This window comes from Engraulis encrasicolus, chromosome 14 (assembly GCF_034702125.1).
Source record: "Engraulis encrasicolus isolate BLACKSEA-1 chromosome 14, IST_EnEncr_1.0, whole genome shotgun sequence".
NCBI classification, from domain to species: Eukaryota; Metazoa; Chordata; class Actinopteri; order Clupeiformes; family Engraulidae; genus Engraulis; species Engraulis encrasicolus.
In genome coordinates this window covers 23,088,573-23,112,726 of record NC_085870.1, presented here as the reverse complement: position 1 = coordinate 23,112,726, position 24,154 = coordinate 23,088,573, and the positions used below count along the sequence as shown (strand labels likewise).

At 43.4% G+C, this 24,154-nt stretch overlaps 1 protein-coding gene across 4 annotated transcripts in view; it reads left to right on the top strand.

Moving 5' to 3' along the window:
- Nucleotides 1–22,979, top strand: part of iffo2b (intermediate filament family orphan 2b) — a 55,102-nt gene extending 32,123 nt beyond the window's left edge. The window contains exons 3-10 of one of the 4 annotated variants that reach the window (XM_063215228.1): nucleotides 1,708–1,803; nucleotides 4,070–4,138; nucleotides 5,582–5,752; nucleotides 8,682–8,827; nucleotides 14,545–14,710; nucleotides 16,341–16,439; nucleotides 17,539–17,663; nucleotides 18,175–22,979. In XM_063215228.1, the coding sequence (XP_063071298.1) occupies nucleotides 1,708–1,803; nucleotides 4,070–4,138; nucleotides 5,582–5,752; nucleotides 8,682–8,827; nucleotides 14,545–14,710; nucleotides 16,341–16,439; nucleotides 17,539–17,663; nucleotides 18,175–18,286 (984 nt within the window). In that variant the 3' untranslated portion in view covers nucleotides 18,287–22,979. Of the gene's footprint in view, nucleotides 1–1,707; nucleotides 1,804–4,069; nucleotides 4,139–5,581; nucleotides 5,753–8,681; nucleotides 8,828–14,514; nucleotides 14,711–16,340; nucleotides 16,440–17,538; nucleotides 17,664–18,174 lie in introns of all 4 variants that reach the window. The other 3 variants (XM_063215227.1, XM_063215230.1, XM_063215229.1) reach the window with 3 other exon arrangements.
- Nucleotides 22,980–24,154: the final 1,175 nt, after the last annotated feature.

The window sequence follows — 24,154 nt, the reverse complement described above, 5'->3', positions numbered from 1 at the left end:
CTGCCGTATGCGGATTTGTTTTGATTCGAAGGACAGCATGGAAACCCTCGCCAGAGTTTAGGACCCAAACACAGAATGAGAATGAAGAGCAAGACATGTCATTTAGCAGAATTACACTGTGAGCGCAAGACAAGATAAATGAATGAGTGTACAAGTAGTTGGTTTATACTAGATCCAACATGTAGACACACAAATGTGAAAACAGCTTCCTATCAAGCTTTAGCTTTTTAAATACCAGTAGTTTAGATTGCCTCCCCTATGAGGAAATTAATAGATGATATCGTCCTTTTGATGTGTGATGTGTCAAGGCCACTAGGTGTGTGTGTCTGGGCGTATGTGCATGCATGTAAGCGCTACCATTAATCCTATACAGTAGATGTTGATTGATGTAGATTGATGACAGCGTAAGTGTTTTACTGTGGATCAGCAAAAGAGTTCAGTCCCCTGACAAGCCACATCCACAGAACCCCTTACATTGACTACGAATGCATGTGTGGATTTAACTCGCTTGACACCACTGACACCACATATGGATTCCCTTTAACCTTCACCATTATGTTTGATGACAGGCAAAAGCAGCAATATGTAGGCTGAGGGTTAGGTGTTTACATTGAGCGATGTCTTTTGACAATTGATTTGGTTATGGGTATAACATCATTCGTAGCTCTACAATTTGAAAAAATAACTTCCCACTGGACCTTTTTGTGGATGTTCATGAAAACGCTTACCCATGCTTTGGACTTTGTATGACCCAGGGCAGAGTTATGAAGCCATTTGCTCAGCACAGCGGTATTAGAGTAGTTGCAATGTAGTGTGTGTGTGCAGAATTATTTTTGCAATGTGTTTGTATGTGGTCAAATTCATGTCCTTTTGTCAAACAGAATGTAGATGCAAACTGAGCTTTGTGCCACTAAATACCTCACGCCACAAGCACCCCCATCCCCCCCCCCCACAGACACACACACACATACACACACACACACACACACATACACACATGCGCGCGCACACACACACCACCACCACCACCACCGCCATCCTTTTCTTTGTATAGTATAGTATTTTAGTGTAGTATATCTAGTAGTAATAGTAGTTTTTGTTGTAATTTTTGTGTGTGTAAATATCGCACTGCATTTTATACTTTACATCTCACTTAACTGTCTGTACTGTGTAGTGAGTTGCCTTCCAGTATAAATTGTATGTAAGTAGTGACAAGTTGAGACTCTATTCTATTCTATTCTATTCTATTCTATTCTATTCTATTCTATTCTATTCTATTCTATTCTATTCTAATGTATTCTATTCTATTCTATTCTATTCTATTCTATTCTATTCTATTCTATTCTACTCTACTCTACTCTATTCTATTCTGTTCTATTCCATTCTGTTCTATTCTATGAACCTTCTGAAGTATGTGTGTACTGCATGAGGTTTTGTTGTTTTCTTGAAAGCGAAAGAAAGCCCATTGGGAAACTCCAACTCCCATTGACATTGTTTTCTTGTCGGTGTTTCTATGGGGACTGTTTATGTCTTTATCTTTCCATGATTCTCTCTTTCCTTGTGAGTCTGTTTCTAATGAATGTTTACATAAGGTTGTGTGTATATACTGCATATTTTGTCTGTGTGTGTGTGTGTGTGTGTGTGTGTGTGTGTGTGTGTGTGTGTGTGTGTGTGTCTGTGTGTGTGTCTGTGTGTGTGTGTGTGTAGAGTGCGCAGGAGTCTGAGGTGATCCAGGATGAGCTGAATGAAAAGGTGGACAGGCTGAAGGCTGAACTGGTGGTCTTTAAAAGCCTCGTCAGCGACGTAAGTATTGTATATTTATTTAAACTATCCACTTTTCTCAAAACGAGCATTACAAATGGCGAACTAATAATAAATAAAGTCCATAAAGGTGCTTTAAGGTCCCTTTGCAAAATTAGCTTGCTCGAGAAAAGTTCTAAACAATGTAAAACAGAAGAAAAAAAACTAAGAAACTTCATTTTCACACCTAGTCGCCTTTTAGTGAACCAAGCTCAGTCCTCTGTAAGTGGACCAAAATGTGAACCGACAGCAAAATAACTTAATTCTGATTTTGTATATTGTGAGTGTATTCCAAAAAGAACTGGCTGCTCATTCTGGTGATGGAAACAACCCATTGTTTTTCAGACTGTATCTGTGCCTATTGGCCAAAGTGTTGTCGCCACTCCCTCAAAACTCTGTCTGCATTGCATCCAAAGATTCAAAACAAATCAAAACAAGTCTCCTGTGTTGTGATTGGCCAGCCAGTTGCACGGCCTGGGGCATTGTCCGAGGCTAGATCCACTCGCAGGCAAAAATAATTTTGGCAGCTGGCAGGTGGGGCTAGTTTACGAGGCTAGCTCTTTTCTACCCTCATCTCCTATCAGCCTAATCCCCCCTAACCCCCTATTCCTTTTCTGTGTTCCTTCCCTTCAATACTCCTTCTAACATCTCAACTCCTTTTCCCCTCTTGTCATTCACCACCCCTTCCTCTCCGCATCTTTTCATTTCCCTCCTCTTTTTTCCTCTTCTCTCTTTCAATCCACCCTCAATCCCTCCTTCACCCTCTTTCCGTCCCGCCCCCCTCCAATTCCCCCTTTCATCTCCCCTGCATCCCTTGCTTTACCTCTTCTCCTTTTCCTCCTTGCTTTCCCTTTCATCTCTCTCCCTCCTCTGCCTCCTCCGCCCCTTCATTCCTCTATGTCTTTACTTGTGACTGGACTGGGACTAAAATATCATGCCGGGCATTTTCAGCCAAGACCGATCCGCCAGGCCTGTGACAACAATTTTAGTCATCCATTATTTTGACCACAACAGCCAACATGAATATTTAACTCTGACTCAGAGAGGTCAGCTGTGGCAGCATGATGACTGATACCACTACAACGAGGGGAGGAGAGGAACGGGCCAAAATCCTCAGCAGTCCACTGGGCAAATGCCCCTGTATGCCTTATGGCCAATCCAGCCTTGTCTTTACTGTCCTGTCAGGGAGGCTGCTGCGGCTGCGCTACTGTAATCCATCACATTGCTGGCCCACTTTAGGAGGAATCAATAAACCATTCACACAGTGTTTACGCTCCTGATTAATTCCTCACTCCAGCACACACATACATACAGTACTGTAGGCACGTGCAGACAGACACATACATACATACATGCATACTGTAAATCTCTCCATAGTCATGCATCCTCTCTCACTCTCTTTCTTGTTCACATTTCTCCTCTCTCTCTCTCTCTCTCTCTCTCTCTCTCTCTCTCTCTCTCTCTATTCCTCCGTCTCTCTGCCTCACATATACAAACACTCGCATGCATACAATCAGGGAAGCTGACAGGGGTCGGGCGAAGGGGTTTGTTGTCCCAGGGCCAGGGAGAAGGGGGACCAAGATTTGGGTCCCCCTTACATTATATGTATAGGGTGAGTGGGCCCTCTTAAATTATTTTGTCCCAGGCCCACCCAAGCAAAGCTATCCGTGGCCCTGCATACATTACTGTTAGGCACGGGCAGACAGACTCATACTGTCCATGCATACATCTCTCTCCATAGTCATGCATCCTCTCTCACTCTCTTTCTCGTTCACATTCCTCTTCTCTCTTTCTCTATCCCTCCTTCTCTCTGTCTCACATGCACAAACACTCACAGACACAGACATAAATACCTACTCACGTGGACAGATTGATATGCACCCGGAAAACCCTGTTGGGAAGTGCAGAGAATTTCTGTCTCGTACTGCCATGCATCCATTACAAGGAGTCAAACTGATGGATGACAGTTCATCAGATATATCTCTCTTTCTCTCTTTCTCTCTTTCTCTCTCTCTCTCTCTCTCTCTCTCTCTCTCTCTCTCTCTCTCTCTCTCTCTCTCTCTCTCTCTCTCTCCAGATCCAGTGATCTGAATCCCTTGTTTACAATGCCGAGTTTGCAATATAGGTGATGCTGTGTGATGTACAGTATTTCGATTGGTCAATGGCTAGCAGGTATAATATAATCTGATGCCAGGTGAATGGGAAGTGTATAAAGTGGGCTCCTGGTCCTCACACCATTTGTGCTTTTTCTCAACTTGTATCCCCCAAGAAGGATGTGTGCCACTATGGCACGCAGTCCAGACTTGCTGAGATCCAGAGGAAGCTGCCGGACCTCAAAGTAAGGCGCTACGCTGGCCTGTACCTGCCCCATGGTTAACTAACCGTTAACTGTTAGCCCTTCCAGTGTGTGACAGATAGACATTACTAATTGTACAATAATCATGGCCTTCACTGTGTGGAGAGGTGGGGCAGGGATGAGACTTTTGTGTGTGTGTGCCCTCACAGTCAATGTGTGCAAGTCTTTTCAACCAAATGTACGAGTATGTCCTCTGTCCATCAAGCTTGCTTCCTTGTTGTTGACTTGTTTGAATTCAGTTTTATATTGGACTTTCATTTGATGCGCAAGCGACAACAGATATCGGAAATGACCTGCGGCTTTTGTGTGTGGAAAAGGCATGTGGTAGAACACAATACAATGCATCCCAAAAAATGTATACACACTTTCAACTGTTAGATAGCTCTTTCTTAAAATGTAAATTAAAAATTACAGTGTGATAGAATTTGAAGACATTTTAAAATACATTGTGACTACCTGTTCTCAAACAGCTTCCAACTTCAATATTGTACAGTAGTCCAGTCACTGCTGACCACTCACATTACACAACCTTCTCTTAGTACACATATGACATCAGTTGGTAGCCTCTTACTGCAGATGGGATCGCCAGCAGGCCTATTCACTATTTGATGAAAATAGTCAACTACATCATAACAACATTGCCATGACACTGACAGTACAGAGAGCCTCAAGTGATAGATTAAGACATAGACATTACAATTTTGGTGACAGTAAGGTTATAACATAGGCTCTGCGCTAAGGGGTTAAAAATCGTATAATTTGGAATTTTATTATTTATTATATTTATTAAATTTTATTTTACTGAGCACCTGTTTCTCAATGTTTTTTTTTAAAGTAGCCTAATGTATGTATACCTTTTTTGGGATGGCCTGTATATTTAGTTCTGCATTTTGGTGTTCTTCAGCATTTTGGTACTATCATGCCAGTGATGTGGTTTTTGGATAGTCTTAGAATACTAAAAGGTAATTCATACAGAGAAGATCCACCTATTGCTGTATGAAAAGTGTACATTTTCAAGCTACAATAACAACTGAGGCAACGATGCAGACCCAGCACAGATGGCTCTGACCCAGCATGTGCATCCTCAATCCACTCAAGATGCTTTCTGATCCCCAAATGAAATTGCTTCATGTAAACAGACGTTTATTTGGAATTAAATGAAATTGCTTCAAGTAAACTTGATGGAGAATAATTTAAATTCCAAACTAATTAATTTGGAATTATTCATTCACAATTAAAAACATCACGTAAACGTCTAAAAAAACCTCACTTGTGCAATTCTCCCGTGTGTAAACATGTCTAAAAGCGTCTAACGTGTGCAATTCTCCCGTGTGTAAATGTGTCTAAAAGCGTCTAACTTGTACCATTCTCCCGTGTGTAAACATGTCTAAAACCGTCTAACTTGTGCAATTCTCCCGTGTGTAGCAAATGTCTGAGCTGGACTCCAAGATCCAGGAGAAGGCCATGAAGGTGGACATGGACATCTGCCGCCGTATCGATATCACGGCCAAGCTGTGCGACGTGGCCCAGCAGCGCAACTCGGAGGACATGTCGCTCATGTTCAACGTCAGCCCCTCCAGAACACTGCCCGACAGGGTAGGTGCTGCTCTCTGTCTGTCTGTCTGTCTCTCTGTCTGTCTGTCTGTCTGTTTGTCTGTCTCTGTGTCAATCTATCCATTTGTCTGTCTGTCTGTCTGTCCTTCTGTCTGCCCATCTCCTTCCATTCGTCCCACCTCCTCCAGAACACTGCCCGACAGGGTTGGTGTCTCAGTCTGTCTGTCTGTCTGTCTGTCTGTCTGTCTGTCCATCTATCCGTTTGTCTGCCTTTCTGTCCTTCTGTCTCCTTCCATCCGTCCCACCCCCTCCAGAGCACTGCCCGATAGGGTAGGTGTCTCACTCTGTCTGTCTGTCTGTCATTCTGTCTGTCTGTGTGTCCGTCTATCCGTTTGTCTGTCTGGCAGTCTGTCTGTCTGTCTGTCCGTCTATCCGTTTGTCTGTCTGACAGTCTGTCTGTCTGTCTGTCTGACAGTCTGTCTGTCTGTCTGTCTGTCTCCCATATGCCATCCCCCTCCATCTCATCCTTTGACCCTCCATTGCCTTCCAATCTGGTGTCTGTCTCTCTATTAGCTTGCTATTTTTGTCCACATGTGAACAATGACATGTGTGAAGGAAGCCAAGGGCTAGGCGAATAAACAGAGAAAAATGCGAAGAGTGCTGTCCTGCGCTTCCTTCATTCATCAATATATTATGTGGCATTCAGCACCCAGTTATAATCTTTATTAACTAGTATAGGCGATAGTGTGAGCGCGTCTCCTTCACTTCATAACAATGACATGTGTGCAATCTGTACAATCAATGACACGCATACGATGACACTGACGTACACAATGATACAGATACACACTTAAAATAGATATAAAAGTGGGCACAATCTGATTCAGGATTGGTATGGAATTTTTTGAGGAAGAGCTGGAACGCTGTTTTGAAAATGCATTTACAGGTAATGCTGTGCTATTGTATTATTGATGATATCAATTTAATAGCCTGCACAACCACGCAGCTCACACCTGCACTGCAAACACACACGCGCGCGCGCACACACACACACACACACTCACACACACACACACACACACACACACACACACACACACACACACACACACACACACACACACACACACACACACACATAAATGAGCACAGTCTAAAGTCAAACACATATTTGAGGAGGGGGGGAGTCAGACAGACAGAGAGAGAGACAGAGAGAGAGAGAGAGAGAGAGAGAGAGAGGGAGAGAGAGAGAGAGAGAGAGAGAGAGAGAGAGAGAGAGAGAGAGAGAGAGAGAGAGAGAGAGAGAGAGAGAGAGAGAGAGAGAGAGAGAGAGAGCAAGTCAGACTGACAGAGAGATATACAGTACAGGGATAGAGAGAGAGAGAGAGAGCAAGAGAGTCAGACAGACATACAGCAGAGAGAGAGAGAGAGAGAGAGAGTGCTGACCCAGTGCCTTTTCTTCAAGGTTATCACATTGCAGTGATGTTGCTGGCCCAGCCCCAGGTGCAGCTGGCTTCTAGCAGTAGAAGTAGTGCTAGCAGCCCACAGCAGTTAAGTAGTGCTAACATAGCCTTCTCACGCAGACCCTTCGTGCATTTTCGCTCAACTTCGTTAGCTCGAACGAGAAACACCCATCTGCGTTAGAACCACATTAATGCTAGCAGGCCACAGAGGAACTAGTGCTAGCAAGCCACAGCACAAGTGGTGCAAGCACGACACAGTCCCTCTGGAGCCACAACAGAGCTTTAGAGTCAGAGTAATGTTACAAATACACACAGGGCACAGGAGCAACATCTTGTCTGTATATGTTTGAGCGTGGGTGGGTGCGGGACATGATGAAGTGACATAAACCTGGAAAAATTAACCTACTGTACAGTACGTTGTAAAGATGCTAAAAGACAGCCTGCGGACACCATTTAGTTAAAGGGACACTGTGTGAGATTTTTAGTTGTTTATTTCCAGAATTCATGCTGCCCATTCACTAATGTTACCTTTTTCATGAATACTTACCACCACCATCAAATTCTCAAATTCATTATGATTGGAAAAATTGCGCTTTTCATACATGAAAAGGGGGATCTTCTCCATGATCCGCCATTTTGAATTTCTAAAAATAGCAATTTGTAGCCGCAAAAATGACTCTAGTTGGACCATACTAGAAAATATTTGTTTATTACTTAGTAAACTACTTGGTAATTTCATCAAATTTGGCAATAGGCAGCCCAGTTTCAATGAGCAGCATAGTTGCAGTACCTTTTTTGACCATTTCCTGCACAGTGTACCTTTAAGAAAACGAGGACTCCTATATTATTAGGTGATCTACCAGTACCTTCAGGTTAACTTACAGCCTCGTACATTTCACACGTGCTTCAGGCCACAGGCTCTCTGGAGCCAGAGCAGACCCTTAGACTATTTATGTTTGAGCATCAGTATATTTCACATGTGTCTGTGTGTGTGTGCGCACTATAGGGTGTGGTAGTGTGTTGTAGGAAGCGGCTAGAACAGCAACAGACCCTCAGTCAGACTAATAGGCCTACTGCAGATACAGACAGTAGCCTAGACAGATACAGGGCAGAACAACATCATGTCAGGGTTGTATGTGTTAGCCTGGCAAGCCAGACTACAACATGAAAAGACAAGTATAGTCAACTCTGGCACCACACGTGCAAAAAAGACCTTCAAGACATGTACATTCCAAACTGTTAAACTGCATATAATGACCAATCGTGTCAATCGTGCCAGCCCTCCCTACTTACTTGCTAACCCCTACTGAAACACAGCCAGAGCATTGTGATTGAAGCTCTGCTATTGCCTAATTTTGTGACGGTCGGAGGTTTCGGGTAGTTTACTAGGCTGTGTGTGTGTGTGTGTGTGTGTGTGTGTGTGTGTGTGTGTGTGTGTGTGCGTGTGCGTGTGCGTGTGCGTGTGCGTGCGTGCGTGCATGCGTGTGTGTGCATGTGTGTGTTTCTAGGGGGCGCTAGTGTGTCGTAGGAAGGAGCGCAAGGTGACGTCGGACGAGGAGAGCTCAGAGATGGATGCTGACCCCAGCACATCAGAGGAGGAGATGCCCGGATCCCTCAACATCACCGACGAGATGAAACGCATGCTCAACCAGCTGTGAGTCACGCCTGGCATATTACAAAAAGATGGATTTAGTGACTAAGGGCCTCCGCACATAGGCTCCGACAGCTCCGACATAAGCACATAGGCTCCGACAGCTCCGACACTGCGGAGCACTTTCGCTTCCGACAGAATTCCGACCCCCAAACCCAATTTAACACAAACATAGCATTGATAGTCAGTGGGCGGCTCAGACAAAATAGAACTCGTCTCCAATCGCTAGCCGATATCCGCGAATGTCCGCAGACATTGGCAACAGTGTGCGGGGTTCTATTGAAAACAATGGAATCAAACTTTTGCGGAGCAGTGCTCAGCACTTTGTCGGAGCCGATGTGCGGAGGCCCTAACACAGCTAACCTTCCTACTGAATCTCAACCAGCTGTGAGTCACACCTGACATATTACAAAAAGATGGATTTAGTGACTAACACAGCTAACCTAACCTAGCCTGGGACCTCAAGTAGTAGCCTACTAAGACTTTCATAGGCTTCCTATTGAATCTCAACCAGTTGTGTGTCACACCAGGCTTCTTACAAAATGGCAGAGGTGTCACAGTGTCAAAGGTTAGAGGGTAGGGTAGAGTAACTAGTTGTAGAGTAACTTTATGAATACCAAAGGGAAATTAAGGGTATTAAGGGTAAGAGTAAAAAGTAAAAGTAAAAAAAGAAACACTGTTTCCTTCCAACACAGGTAACTCATGAGAGTTACCAGTAATGTATAAGCTGGTTCAAAGCTTGTTTGTCTATCATGACAATGCACGGCTAGCTATTTTATTTGTATCTCAAGGCAGGATGTTTGTAATGAGAATGTCCATGGGAAACACTGTTACTGCAGGTGTTAACAAGCGTGTTCACATTATTGAGCCTTGATGTTATTCTGCTATAGCCTGCCACTCAATGGTCAAGTCGGGTACTGCACTCAGCAAGAAGTCATTGGGCCAAGTTCACAGAGTTCGAGTTCATATATCACTTCAGGCTAATGGTGATGTTAAGCTAATGCTGTGGGATAAGCATATTTAATATGGCTCTATTTATATGGATCTCCTGAGCGGACACACATACTGCTCTCTTCAACAGCTTGCAGGGATTGTTGTTTTTAGATGCGTCCCACGCATCTCTATAAGAGGCTTTGGTGTCCGTCCGTCCGTCCGTCCCTCCGTCCGTCCGTCCCTCCGTCCGTCCGTCCGCCCTCCCGTGATGTGTTTCCCTCCCGTGATGCGTTTCTGAATTGTGATTCCCTCCTGTGATTCCCTCTTGTGTCCACAAGGTGGCAGTCGCTCAGTTTTGGCCTGGAGCTCATGCGTGCAAACCAACCGTGCTCTTTGCCAGTGAGAAAAACATGGCGGCACTTCCTGTTGATTTTCACATGAAAGTTTTGCTTAATTTAAAGTCCCTGTAGCAACCCAATGTAAGTAGGCTGCCGGATGTGAGTGCCCGGATATCCGCCCGAGTATTTACGTCTATTTTACCTCAGCTACCCGATTTCGGTCGTGTATTTACGACAGTTTAACCTCAGCTACTTGATTTCGGTCCGATTTGAGTCTGACTGAAGATGGAAGGGACATAGGTGCCGTGCGTAAAGAGCCCACAGCACATCGCCGTTTCGGCGACAACAGGGAGTTCCTTGATCTCCCAATCAAAAGAATAGGCCCGGTGACCAATAACATCAAAATAATAACAATTATATATAGGCCTAAATCATATATAAACTGTCTCAACCGGGCACCCAAAGGGAATCCATCAAAAGATAACGGCGTTACTTTCTCGTCGGCATTATTTTGTTTTTATTATCCAGGAGGACTGAGCTGAAAACTGCAGCAGTCACCTTCCACAGTTCTAGCTGCTCTGAAGCACGTGCGTGTCTAAGCAAATCATCCTGCCCATTCGCAATGTTAAATAAAAAGTTTTGCACAAGACTATAGCCTAAAATAGATACACTGTCACAGACAGAATAGCCCGTTTCGGAAGGCATTAAAGTCACGAGTTTACCAAGTCTATTTTACTCCTTACATTAGTGAAACATAACATCAGGATATCCTACAAGTTAAAAGAATTATCTGGGCATATCCTTCTCTCTGAGTTAGAAAACAGCAGCTATGCCGCATATTGTGTAGTATTTGGTGGTGCAAAAACAACACGCGAAACCATGCCGTACATAGAGCTCTTCAGCGTTGACGTCAACTTGTATGCGGCGTTTGGACTACCGGTTCCCTGGCGTTTTTTTACATTGCAAAACGCCATAGAGATTCAGGTTTGGCAAAAATATAAGTTGCACGGCAACAACGAACATTAGCGTGTCCCCGCATCCCTTTCTCATTAGTGGAACGGATCGTATCATCATGTTGGTGTATTCACATGTTAAATCATGACGATTATAATTCAATATTGCTAACCCCTTTCTGATCATTAAAACGTCCGAACTACATACTTTCCTTTGGTTGCCATGGGTACAACCTTCCGCACGTACATGCCGTTAGATACTGGCGCCGTTTCTGTAGTCGCCAAAAGCTTCCGGGTTTAGCATATGGACGCAACATCGTATTTATGTCGAAGTTTGACACAAAATGATCAACCATGTCATACCTACAGCCTATTTTTAACACCCTCGACAGTTTGCGGGGGTTCGCTAAGCGCGTGCTTGCACTCGGAGCTTATTTGAAATTTACCCCTATTCATTCCCAATGGAGGCCGGAAGCCGATAGGAACCAGGACGTCCTTAAATGCTAACATGAAAGACTACAATCTACTACATGCTTCCGCTTCCGCTGAAGAACTCTATTGTGCCATTATTATTGGTGATACAACAAAGCCAGATTGGTGAGACCTGCCTAGTACATTTAAACATAGCCTACTCATTTGATTGTGCCATGTACATTTAAAAGTGTCAATGCAGAATTAAACTGGGCGCTGAATATAAATATTGGAGCCATTCTCCCTCTGTGTCTAGATACAGTCAGAGGCGCGCGCGCACGCTCTTATTTCTGTATTATATTAAAATATCCCAAAACGGTCACAACATCAGAGGACCTTCGTGGTGGAGGATAGCCTACTTGCAGCGGGGGCCGAGACCGAGTTGTTACGGGACACTCTTAATATTATTTAAGGGACAGACCATGCTCGATACTACCCGGTCTAAATGTAGCACTCGAAAAGTTATGCCACATATTGTGCAGATTATTTGGTGATGCCAACCACACGTGAAACTAGGCATATTGGAGACTACCATCATATAATTTAGAAATAGCCTATTCATTTGATTGTGCTACGTAAACTTAAAAGTGTCAGTAGGCTACAGAATCAAACGGGACACTGAAATATTGGAGCCAGTAACTTCGTGTCCGATGGATATTGTGCAGATGTGTGTGCGCGCGCACAACTAATTTCTCTCCCATCTCTCTGCTTATCAAGCCTCCGATCTCCAAAAAGACACGGGCACTCAGGATAACTGTTTACACGAGCTGTTTAAATAATGTGATGCACGTTCTTCATGACATGGCATGGTTTGGCCACCCTAAATTCAACATGACTGCATTCGCACATATCGTTTAAACATCCATGGTGGAACTGCATTTGCACATATCGTTTAAACATCCATGGAAAATATCCTAAAACGGTCACAACACCAGAGGACCCGTGGTGGAGTGGTGAATATTTGCGGCGGGGGCCGAGGCGAGTTGTTACGGTAGGCTACAATCATATTATAGAAGGGAGTCAAGGGACAGTCAGGCGACACAGCGCGACTCACATAGGGTAGCTGTGGTGCCGCAAAGCATTCCTGATGGTGGAAATGAATGCAAATGCATGCAGATACTCGGGCGGATATCCGGGCACTCACATCCGGCAGCCTACTTACATTGGGTTGCTACAGTCCCTAAGCGACTATAAATGTTGTGGCTTCCATATATTGATGTAAAAGTGCCCCACGAAGTAATGAAGCACAACAAAGTTACTCCACATTACCATTTGACCACTCGTTTTTCTATGCTAACAGGGTAGCCAATGTAGCATTGTAAATGATCCAGGGAGAAAGGGGGAAATGTTGTGATTTCAGTCCGCCTGAGGCAACGATTTTCGTGGGGAAGATGACCTGCATCTCGGTGGCATTGAACCACGCCCCCGTGCCTTATTTGGCTCGCTCAGCACGTGCGTCCTCAGTCCAATCGCAATGCTTTATTTTCCCCAGACGTTTAATTGCATTTAAGTGAAAGTGCCATGTATACACATCGCAAAATAACTCTTAATCCGATCTATTTAAATCGCATTTATTAAATCGGACTTAAAACATCATGTACACGTAGCCAATGTCTCATTGATTAGTTTATGGAACTTACGGTTTGTCTGTTACGGTCCACGAAGACAATATCCACGTGAAAACGCAAACGCCTGCAAACCACTGTCTTGACAGAAATACAGTTCACCTGTCGCCTACTCTGTTTTCTTCCCAAAGCGGCATTTAAAAGTATTCCATGAAATCCAACATCAACGTCACTTCAAATAGGTGACAGCATCATGCTCACACATGAAATAACACTTCAGTGAGGGGGGGGGACATCACTGCTCTCATATTAAAGTGAAAAGAGAATTTCACATTTTAGTTTATTTAATGTAGGCCTATGCAAAATTGCAAATAGCCTATTCATTGAAATCTGTCCAGAAAGGGTTGTAATGTTTGCCTGTTTTTTATGTTTGTAATTAAAAAAAAAAAAAAAAAAAAGTGATTTAAAAAAAAAAAAATAGCCTAACAAAAATAGAGATTTTATGTTAAAAAAAATGTGATATGGGATGGACCGATGGCCCCCCTAAGCTAAATTCGCCTTAGGTCCCCACATTGCTAAATGTAGTGTAAGGGATTATTTTGAAAATACAGTAGGTCCCTAACATGTAATCAGCAATGCATTACAGTTTTTCAGTAAATTGCCCAACACTGTTGAAATCCTATGGTACTTTTTCAAATCCAGGCTTATACAGTACATGGTAGGCTTATTGATAAATTGCCTTGACAGGTTATGAGGAGGCCAAGGGGGCGTTTGGGCAAAAAAGGTTCAGAACGGGCATAGACGGACGCATCTGTTGTCCGCCTGTCGGACTTGTTTGTGTGTATAGTGATTGGATTGGAATGGGACCCTCATATAATATTACAGCATTAGCCTGTTATTCTTATAATTCTTCTCATAATTTTTATTATTATTTAAAATTGTACTATTTTGTAAAAGCTCTTAATTTTTAATAGTGTCCCGGTTCAGCATGACTCTAACATTGCATCTCTTCGCATGAATCTCTTTGCATGCATCTTTTTCGTGACGTGTTCGTGCATGTGTGTGTGTGTTCACTTCTTCCTTTTTTCTCTTCTTTTGTTTTTCTGTCACTTTTTCCCTTTCCTCTCCTCTCCCTTCCTCTCCTCTCACCTCCTCTCCTCTCCTCTCCTCTCCTCTCCTCTTACCTCCTCTACACTCCTATCCTCTCCTCTCCTCTCCTCTCCTCTCCTCTCCTCTCCTCTCGTCTCGTCTCGTCTCGTCTCTCCACTCCCCTCCTCTCCTCTCCTCTCCTCTCCCCCCCTCTTCTCCTCTCCTCTCTCCTCTCCTCTCCTCTCCTCTCCTCTCCTCTCCTCTCCTCTCCTCTCCTCTCCTCTCCTCTCCACCCTTCTCTTCTTACCTCACCTCCCATCTCACTCATGCATCACACCCAGCCATTGCTCTGAAACCTCCCTTGTTGCCAGGAAGGAGACATTCGACATCGACGACGACTGTGACAGTCTGACGTGGGAGGAGAACGACGAGACCCTTCTGCTGTGGGAGGATTTCACCAACTATAACGTGCCATATGCCTTCAACAGCAACAACAACCCCTGCGCCGTTGAGTGCCAGGGAGAGGGTGGAGAACCTGTAAGCGTTTTTACTGTAAACAGCAACCTGACAGGATTTATGAGTGGGACTTGTACAATACACAATCTAGAAATTTAAGCCCATCTGGGAAACTCAAACTCCCATTGTCATTGTGACACAGCACTCCACAGCACACAAGTGTTGACTTCACACTGCACACAACGAAATTGCATTTTATGCCTCACCCATGCAAGGGGGCAGCTCCAAATGGCGCCCCAAGGGAGCGGTGCGGCGGGACGGTACAATACTCAGGCTACCTCAGTCATGGAAGAGAGCACTGGTTAATTACTCCCCCCACCAACCTGGCAGGTTGGGAGTCGAACCTGCAACCTTTGGGCTACAAGTCTGACGCCCTAACCACTTACCCTAGACTGATTTAGATTTAGAACCCATTGGGGTTTTCCCCTCAGACTATACAGTACATCTGAAAATATTGCTTTTTCACACTGTATTGGATGTGTGCAGTAGGATTTCATTTTGGAGGTAGAGAATTATAGAACTAGAATCTATAGGGGCTATACCCTCAAGAAGAAACACAGATGGAAATAAGGGAATTAGGCTACATGAGGATTAACACGTGTGTGCGAGACTTTACTATGTTTAATCTGTAGTACTATGCATTTTTATGTGTACTATGTGTATGCTACTTAACTCATTAATTTCCTTCAGGATGAATACAGTTACTTCACTACCACTCTACTATATCGTAGGGTCTCACTCATTAAATGGGTTAATTGGAGGTAACACAGGTACACTGATAGGGCTTTCAGGCCGACCAGAACGGAGCTTGTGCACGCACCAGTTACGTTCGGCACTGCTTATCTGTGAACCACCCGTGTCCATACCGGGATCTGAACTTTTTTCCGCACATTACTGTGTTACTCCGATGATCTTGCTGACGGCCACGTTGTCGTCAAGGAGAAAAGCCTAGTATTTTGCGGTTCGCATTGCGAACCAGCTTTCTGGTTCGCGAACGCTACAATCTGTGGTGTGAACACGACGGCCAGTTTGCGATTAGGTGCCGGAACAGGCAACGGCACGGTTCTCAGGTGCTGTTTATACATACCTGGGTATTTTAATAAACGAACATTTTGCTTAGCGAAATATGTTCGTTCACATCAAAGGCAAATACGCATACATGTGCTGTTGAGAGCTGTCATAAATACGTTAAGGCCGTAAGTAGTGCCATTCAAGTCTCCGTTTATCTCTGTTTATATACAAACGCTAACCGGAGATTTTAAAAAATCTCCACTTTTGCCGGAGTTTTTTTGGAGCTTCGTTTATAGAGGGAAAACCTTCGTTTGTTTGTGAACGAAAGGCACATCCGAAGGAGAAGGTCTGCGTGTATCAAAATACCCGGGTATGTATAAACACCGCCTAAGTCGGCCTGAATGCGCCCTATGTGGCTGTGTGTCCTGCTGGGAGGGGCTGTGGTGTGCTGTGCACACTAAAACATCTGTACCATATATGGACTATGGTACATGCCATTTGGGACCCAGGTTCGAATCCTGCCTGGGTCATTTACCGACCCCATCCTATCTCTCTCCCTCCAAACATCATCACTTTCCTAGCAAATAAAGGTCTAAAAAGAGAATCTTTTAAAAAGTGCTGTTCTGTGTGTGTCCATTAGGTGTCACAGGAGGGGAGCTTGGGCAGCCTGATTGACGAGACAGAGACCATGTTCAAGAACAGAGAGCAGGAGTACCAGAAGACCATCGGCGAAATAGAGGTAGTGTACCAGGGGCGGCATCATCGCAAAACAAAACCCCAGACGATGCAGATTTTTAATTTATTTTTTACATTTCGAAAATAGGGGCCCACGAGGGTGTGGGGCCCACCGGGAAATTCTAGTCCAGCCCTGGGCACTGGGGCACTGGGGTGCCAGTTATTGTAGGATCACCACTGAGTCTGACCAAAAAATGGTTTGGTTTGACCGTTATTGTACCAGTGTTGGGCTTTTCCAGTCTACAAGTGATTCCTCCTGAATCAGCTGCACCTTCAAATATTAATTATTTGATAATTTGATAACAATAATAATAATAATAATAATAATAATATTTTCAATTTATATAGCGCAAAACACCTTAATATGGTATCTGTCTAGGAATGTGTGTGTCTGTGTGTGTGTGTGTGTGTGTGTGTGTGTGTGTGTGTGTGTGTGTGTGTGTGTGTGTGTGTGTGTGTGTGTGTGTGTGTGTGTGTGTGTGTGTGTGTGTGTGTGTGTGTGTGTGTGTGTTCATGTGCATGTGCATGTGCGTGTTGGTGCGTGTAGACGTGTGGATTTGGAACTAGCAGCCAAAAGCCTCTAGGCCTCTATTATATCATTTGGGACTTTTTTGAGCTCTATCCTTTTCATTGCTCATGGATGAAGTGTATGAGTATATGACAATGAAACATCTTGTGATCTTTACACACTTGCCACTCAGCATTGTGACAACTTTAGTTGTGATATTGCGCTATATGATTGCAGGTTGTATTGTATTGCATTGTATTGTATTGTTTTGTTTTCTTCATCCATCCCTGTTTCCATCCATGTGTCTGTTCTTGTGCTCTCCCCTCTTCTCTCCCAGCTTATAGATGCATCATCTCCCTTTCTCTCTCGTGTCATTGTTCTGTCTCTTGAAAACTGAAAGAAAAGTCCCCGACATGTCTGATGAAGGGCATGCTGCCCGAAACATAACATTAAAATTAGAGAAACGGGAGCTTGGTGTCGGGTCTTCAGTTTTCATCTGATTTTGCTAGTCCTGCTCCCGATCTTTTTGAGACCGATATGCATGTTTTTCTTGTTTTGACAATTGTTCTGTCTCTTGTCATGATCTTTCTCTCAGGAGGAGTTGGCCACAGCAAAGTCCGACATGAACAGGCACCTGCATGAGTACATGGAGATGTGCAGCATGAAGAGAGGCCTGGACGTGCAGATGGAGACATGCAGGAGGATGATCAAGGGGGGCAGGTGCAGTTACCATTGGCTATTGCTATTGTGTGCGCATGCGCGTGCGCGCGCGTGTGTGTGTGCGTGTCTTTGTGTCTTTGTGTGAGAAAGTGTATTGTATAGTATAGTACTGTATAGTATAGTACTGAATAAAATGTGGTGTGGTGTATATGTGTATATATGTAGTAGGTGTGTTTGGATGGTTAGCTCTGTTTTATACACACAAATACACATTTTACGAATATACAATTTTCACTCCATAATCTACAAAACCGCATATCACAGTAGGGTGACTCAAGTTGACTATGGTGTGTCTTTGCAAGAAGAAGTTAGTTCCCATTGGGGGGCATTAGTACGTTTTATTTTTCAATAGTAAGGGGGGCATTGGCAGACTAATGATGAGGTCAAGGGGGCGGTGGGAGGCTTATGATGAGGTCAAGGGGGCGTTTGATTCAAATAGGTTGAGAACCACTGCCTTAGGGTCTTTCCTGGTACCGGGCCAGCTCAGGCATTTTGATATTTCTCTCCGCAGGAACTCTCCCTCCTTCAGCTCGGTGGCGAGCAGTGACTCAGGGAACACGGACGAGATCCCGGACGAGCTGGAGAGGGACGCCGAGGGAGACAGAGAGGTGACCGTCAGCTGATCCGGCCCCGCCCCGCCCACCCCACCCCTCCTCACACAAGGACAGACAGCCAATGAGCATCCTCCTGCCCTGCCCATCCAGCTGGCTGGCCCCAATCTCCTCTATTCCTTGGCCATGCGATGTGAGACGGACAGGTCCAAGCCCAAATCACCACACAGATAAATCGGTGCTTTCCATCAAATCGCTGCTCCAGCAAGAGTTGCGGTGAGGAGGGGTGTGTTTTTATTTTTCAGAAGAAAAAACAAATCCCACTTTTGCTTCATGTGTATTTCACAAAAAGGTCTGAATCGTTTCTGAGAACATACTGTATATATGTACGTCCGTATCACATCATGTCACATCACGCAGTGTTGTAACTGTGCTCCTTACTCTGCCAGCCCCCACGCCATGCCCGGGCTCCACACTGACCTCAAACAGCGACCACAGGCAGTGATGGGCAAAATGGACTCAGTAGTTACAATCAGGGTGTCTAAATTAACGCCAGCCAACTAGGCAAATGCTGGTGAAAATTCAGTTTGGCTGGTAGAAAAGACCAACTTCCTAGCCACTTTGACCCATTAGTGAGTGTTGTGTTTGGCTAGAAAGATTAACATCTATTAGCCATCTTGTCTGGTGGTAAAAAAAAAAGTAAATTTAGAGCCCTGGTTACAATCCAGTGCCACATATTCCAAATGACATGGTTTTACTTTACTTTACTAATGCTATTCAGCTAGGTGATTGGCTGGTTGAATCATCACCAGGTTGAACTAGATGGATAAAACAAGGCCATTTGGAATAAGAGGCCCCAGATTGTAAGTAATGGATCAATTTTGCCCATCAGTGACTACAGGTCACCACTTCTGTCAAACAACAATGACCAATCACAGCTAGTTTTGACTAGCTTCATGATTTACTACACCATGCCTGAATTTACAGCACCTCGTACCTCAGGCATATACACCCAGACAGCAGTGAAGTGCGGGGCTCAGGACAAGGTCATGCCAATGCCAAGGTCAGACTTAGCTTGCACTCTTTTGTTACACTTTACTTGACGACGTTGTCATACCATACGTATGACATAACAGTGTCATAATATTGTCAAACAGTCATTGTCAAACAGACACAATCATGGATGAGTCATAAACATGATGTCAGTGTCACAAACATTTTATGGTCATGAAAGGTGGACACAGTTTGAGCTGTCTTTAACATAACTGAAATAAAATGTTTATTACATTGGCATAATGTTTATGACACATGGATGTGGATGGAATCTGTTATGACACTGTCATGACACTATTATGTCATGCACATAATGCCAGTATCAAGTAAAGTGTTACCCACTCTTTCATGGTCTGGGAAAATAGAACCATAGGCAAATCAAGATGGTCCACACAAAGATATACTGTCACTTTTGAATGCAATTAAGAAGTCGGCCGACTGTATTTCAATGTCTGTGTCTGGACCATTACACTCTGAAAGAGCTTAGATGTGGTTCATTTTGCCACCTATTGGATGCAGGGAAAGACTGTAAGAGGACTGGATTAAGTTGTGTTCAAAGCAGCAAACTGAAGCTAATGTTATGCTTATGGCTAGCCTAGTGAACTACACGAACATGCCTAACTGTTGCTGTCTGGTTTGCGAGGCTAGCTCACCGCACCAGGCACTCAAGAAAGTGACATTAACATTACGCATGTGTCTCTTTTTTAAAAGTAGCACATTCAAACATCAGGCAATAATAACAGGGTTTTAAAATGTCTCTTATATTGACGCTAATGTTGCTCGGCGCCCACAAGACATACATACACTGACCAAAAAACAAAAACAGGATATACTCCATTTTATCCACAAATTCATCATTGATGCTAGCTTGCAATGTGTTTAATAGGCCAACTCATTTTGCCAATCATTACGTCTAGGCCTACATGAAATACAATCCACAACACAATTGGATTTATCCAGCTGAAAGATGCACAGTGCAATATTTTAGTAGGTTTTTTTTCCAGAATTCATGCTGCCCAGTTACCTTTTTCAGGAATACTTACCACCACTATTATGACTGGGAAAACTATATTTTTCACACATGAAAAGTGAGATCTTCTCCATGGTCCACCATTATGAATTTCCACAAATAGACATTTTTATCTGCAAAACTTAATGTACTTTGGTCATACTACTAAATGTTGGTTTATAAATTAGTAAATATTCATGCAAAGTTCAAATTCAGCAAAGTTTCAATGAGCAGCATAGTTGCAATACCTACTCTGGCCACCATCCTACACAGTGCACCTTTAATTCCCATTCAGAATGAAGACCTCCTCCAGGCCTAAACTGGCCCGTTTAACTGAGGAGAACTACACTTGTGTCAAGCACCAGTATAAAGGATCTAGTGTGTATTTTAAAGTGCACGGTTCAGCTGAAATGTTTTTGTTTGTTTGCTCTAAGTAAATAGTAAATGTTTGCACACACACACACACACACACACACACACACACACACACACACACACACACACACACACACACACACACATACACACACACGGCACTGATTAAAACAACTTTACAAATGTTTAAGGTTTACCCAAAAGGAAGTTAAACACCTGTTGCATGAACACATCGAACATGGTAAGAGCAACAAAGGCACCAGAAGGAATTGACTACGAGCTGGCGACAACAGCGCCAAAAATGCTTGGGGGACATGAACAACAGTTGAAGCTATGAAATGGTTCGGCAGGCGAAGCAGCCAATCAGAATGCTGGAATGCTTGCATCTTGCTTTGTATCCGTCCTCCCTTGACACTTTTGGTATTACTGCTCTGAAGTCGTGAAGCAGCGACACTTTCTGAGCTTCATGTCGTTTTTGTCACGTTTGATGTGTTCTTGCTGTTACAGTTCAGTGAGTAGACTATTTTTCATCCGAGTGATTGCTGAATTTTAATGCACCAATTATGCCCCAAGACATTTTGACATTCTCCTCCGTTAGGTCTCCGTGTGAGCTGGGCAGTGGGTCTGTCTGCGGAAAGGTGCACAGTTCTAGCTGTCTGTGTGTTGCTCTGTTCTAAAGTTCTATGCAATCGGCTAGCCTTATTTCTGGACGGATGATGCGCTACATTATTTGCCTTTGAGTACATGAACAGGTGTTTTTGTATCCAACTGTATGTGTCTGTACATGCGTGTCTGTTAAAAGGAGAGGACAGTCTGGTGTACACCCAATATGTCTGGAACATTGCCCCCCCCATACTTGGACAGCTCACACACACATGCACGCACGCACGCACGCACGCACCACGCACGCACGCACCACGCAAATAGTACATCTGTTGGAGAGCTGATTATTTTTCTTACATTCTTACAATATGTGATATAGGCTACGTATTTAGCCCTCAATTTTGTGTTGCCCTTTCACAAACAGGAATCTCAATATAAAATATTCACATTGACTTAAAATGTTCCATCTGAATGTGGGGATTCATACTCCATTTGAGCATGTCATTTTGAACTACATTCAAACAAGCATGTGGTTTAAAAAAAATTCTCTCTGTTTTTTGTTTTGTTAAAAAATCAGTTATCCAATGGATGTATTTCTTTGTTCTTCATTAGTAGAGTATAAAATATGTCCTATTTTTTGTCCCAGCCTACATATCCAGGGGCTAACTGAGTCGAATAATGATCAACAAGGGGCTCTGTTCCATACATGCCAGCTGAGCCGTGTATATACAGTAGACTGCACGCCCAATTCAAACAATGACACCATGTTGTAACCTGAAACTTAAAGATTGTACAATGTATTTCTATGGTTATGAGAGGTGCCGTTTGAATAAAACATTTATTTTTGCCACCTCTATAATCACAAATGTCATATACACAGCTCTGCTGGCCCAGGGTGCATCGACAGCGTCGTTGCTAACTATTTTTTCAACTTACTTGGTTGCAATTGCAATTTTCCATTGGAAACATTCTAAGTTGCTAACTGGTTAGCAACGACACTTTCGAGAAATCTTGCCATTCTCCTTTTCTTTTCTCTTTTTTTGCTGTTGTGTGCAGAGCGCTGTGGTATAAAGGTCTTTGGCATGCCAGACCTTAGTGGCCTTTATGTTCATAACCATTTAGTTCAGTTATCACTGTTTTGGGTGTCTCTCTTGAATCTTATTTATTCTTGAAGTTGATTTTTGTGGGTTTAGACTATTTTAAGAATATAACAGAGAAAGCATGACAGGGGAGTTAGATAATGGGATCTCATTCAGTGATTGAGACCCATTGACCATGTTATTTTCAAGGCAAAAGTGCATTTAGACATGTTTTTCTTTCTGATATCACTGGACTATTAACGGTACACTGTTTGTCATAAAAGTTCTCTTCATTTTCTCTTCATTTGTTTATTATATTCACTGTTTTTTGTTTCTAGAACAGCATATGAACTGAAAACGCTCTTCTGTAACATGTTGTATTTTCTGCACAGTGTGGTATGATGGGGGAGTTGTGTTGATATAGGGCTATATGAAAGTGCCCTTGGATATTTATGTTAGTACAGCAATGGGCTTGCCTTTAAAGTGATGGCAGAAAGAATTCTTTCTGTACATTTCACATTTATTCAGCACATGCTCAACCTAAACACACACACACCCATACACACGCGCACACACATGCACACGCACACACACACACACGCATGCACACACGCATGCACTCACGCACGCACGCACGCACACACACACACACACACACACACACACGCATGCACTCACGCACGCACACACTTCATTCAAGAATCAGAAGACATCTCTGAAGCATACATTTATATTCTAAAGCAGCAGCAACTAATATTTTGTTTTGTTAGTTCAGGATGTCCAAAGATATTCTTACCAGCATTATCAAACTATGTTAAATTATAGATCCCTCCCCACAGTTTCAGAACAAGAGCAAGCTGTTACTATTGTGTTATTTTGGGAGAGATTATTGAGTAAGTCATAAAGGACACTCTATGACAGAACTGCAAGTAGCCTCACTGTTGGCTTTCTGCAGACAAAGCCAGCCATGCCAGTCTGAACCACAGAGATCCCAAATTGGTGCTACCGCTTAAAGAGCCAATACACTACAGACTGTAGTGGTGGAAAAGAATCAGCGTTTTTGGATTTTAAATAAAATTATGCCAAGGTCAACGGAGAGGCTGCTCATGTGAAACCATAGATCCATACATTATTATTATTATTATTATTATTATTATTATCACCCTTTGTTCACAATTAAATGCATTAATATTCATTTGTGCTGCTGTGGTCACCCAGACACGTATCACACGTTCATAATTTGTAAGCAGGCTGTATATCTGTAAATGCTGGTGAAAATGTGTCTTCGATGGATTCCATTCATCAAAACCTTTGAGCATGAAAGAGGTCTTAGTAAACAACAACAACAGAAAGCTCTAGCCATCTTTCTCAGAAAAAGAATGTGATTCCCCCCCCAAAAAAACGTACACTGACTTATTTATCCAACCTATGAATGTATGATGGGTAAGTCAGTATGGGCTCTTCTCTATGGGTGTGTTTTCTTGTCTGTCACAGATGAAATCTTCAATTGTAGATATACTATGTATGTGAGGGCTATACAAATGTTCATACCACTGAATAATTACAGCAAGTGTGTGAAATGGGAAATCTGTTGGGGTTTATTCCTTGTACCATATGCGTGTGTGGTAATAGAGAGGATTATAGATGGAACAGAGTAAGTATTGCAGTAGACCAGGGATGTCAAACTCAGGCCCAGGGGCCAAACCTGGTCCACAGAGTCATTTTATTTGGTCCACGAGATCATTTCAAAGTGTATTGCAGTTGCCCCACATACACCATTAATAATATAGCGTAATAAGACGTAATTTGGTGTGTCACAGT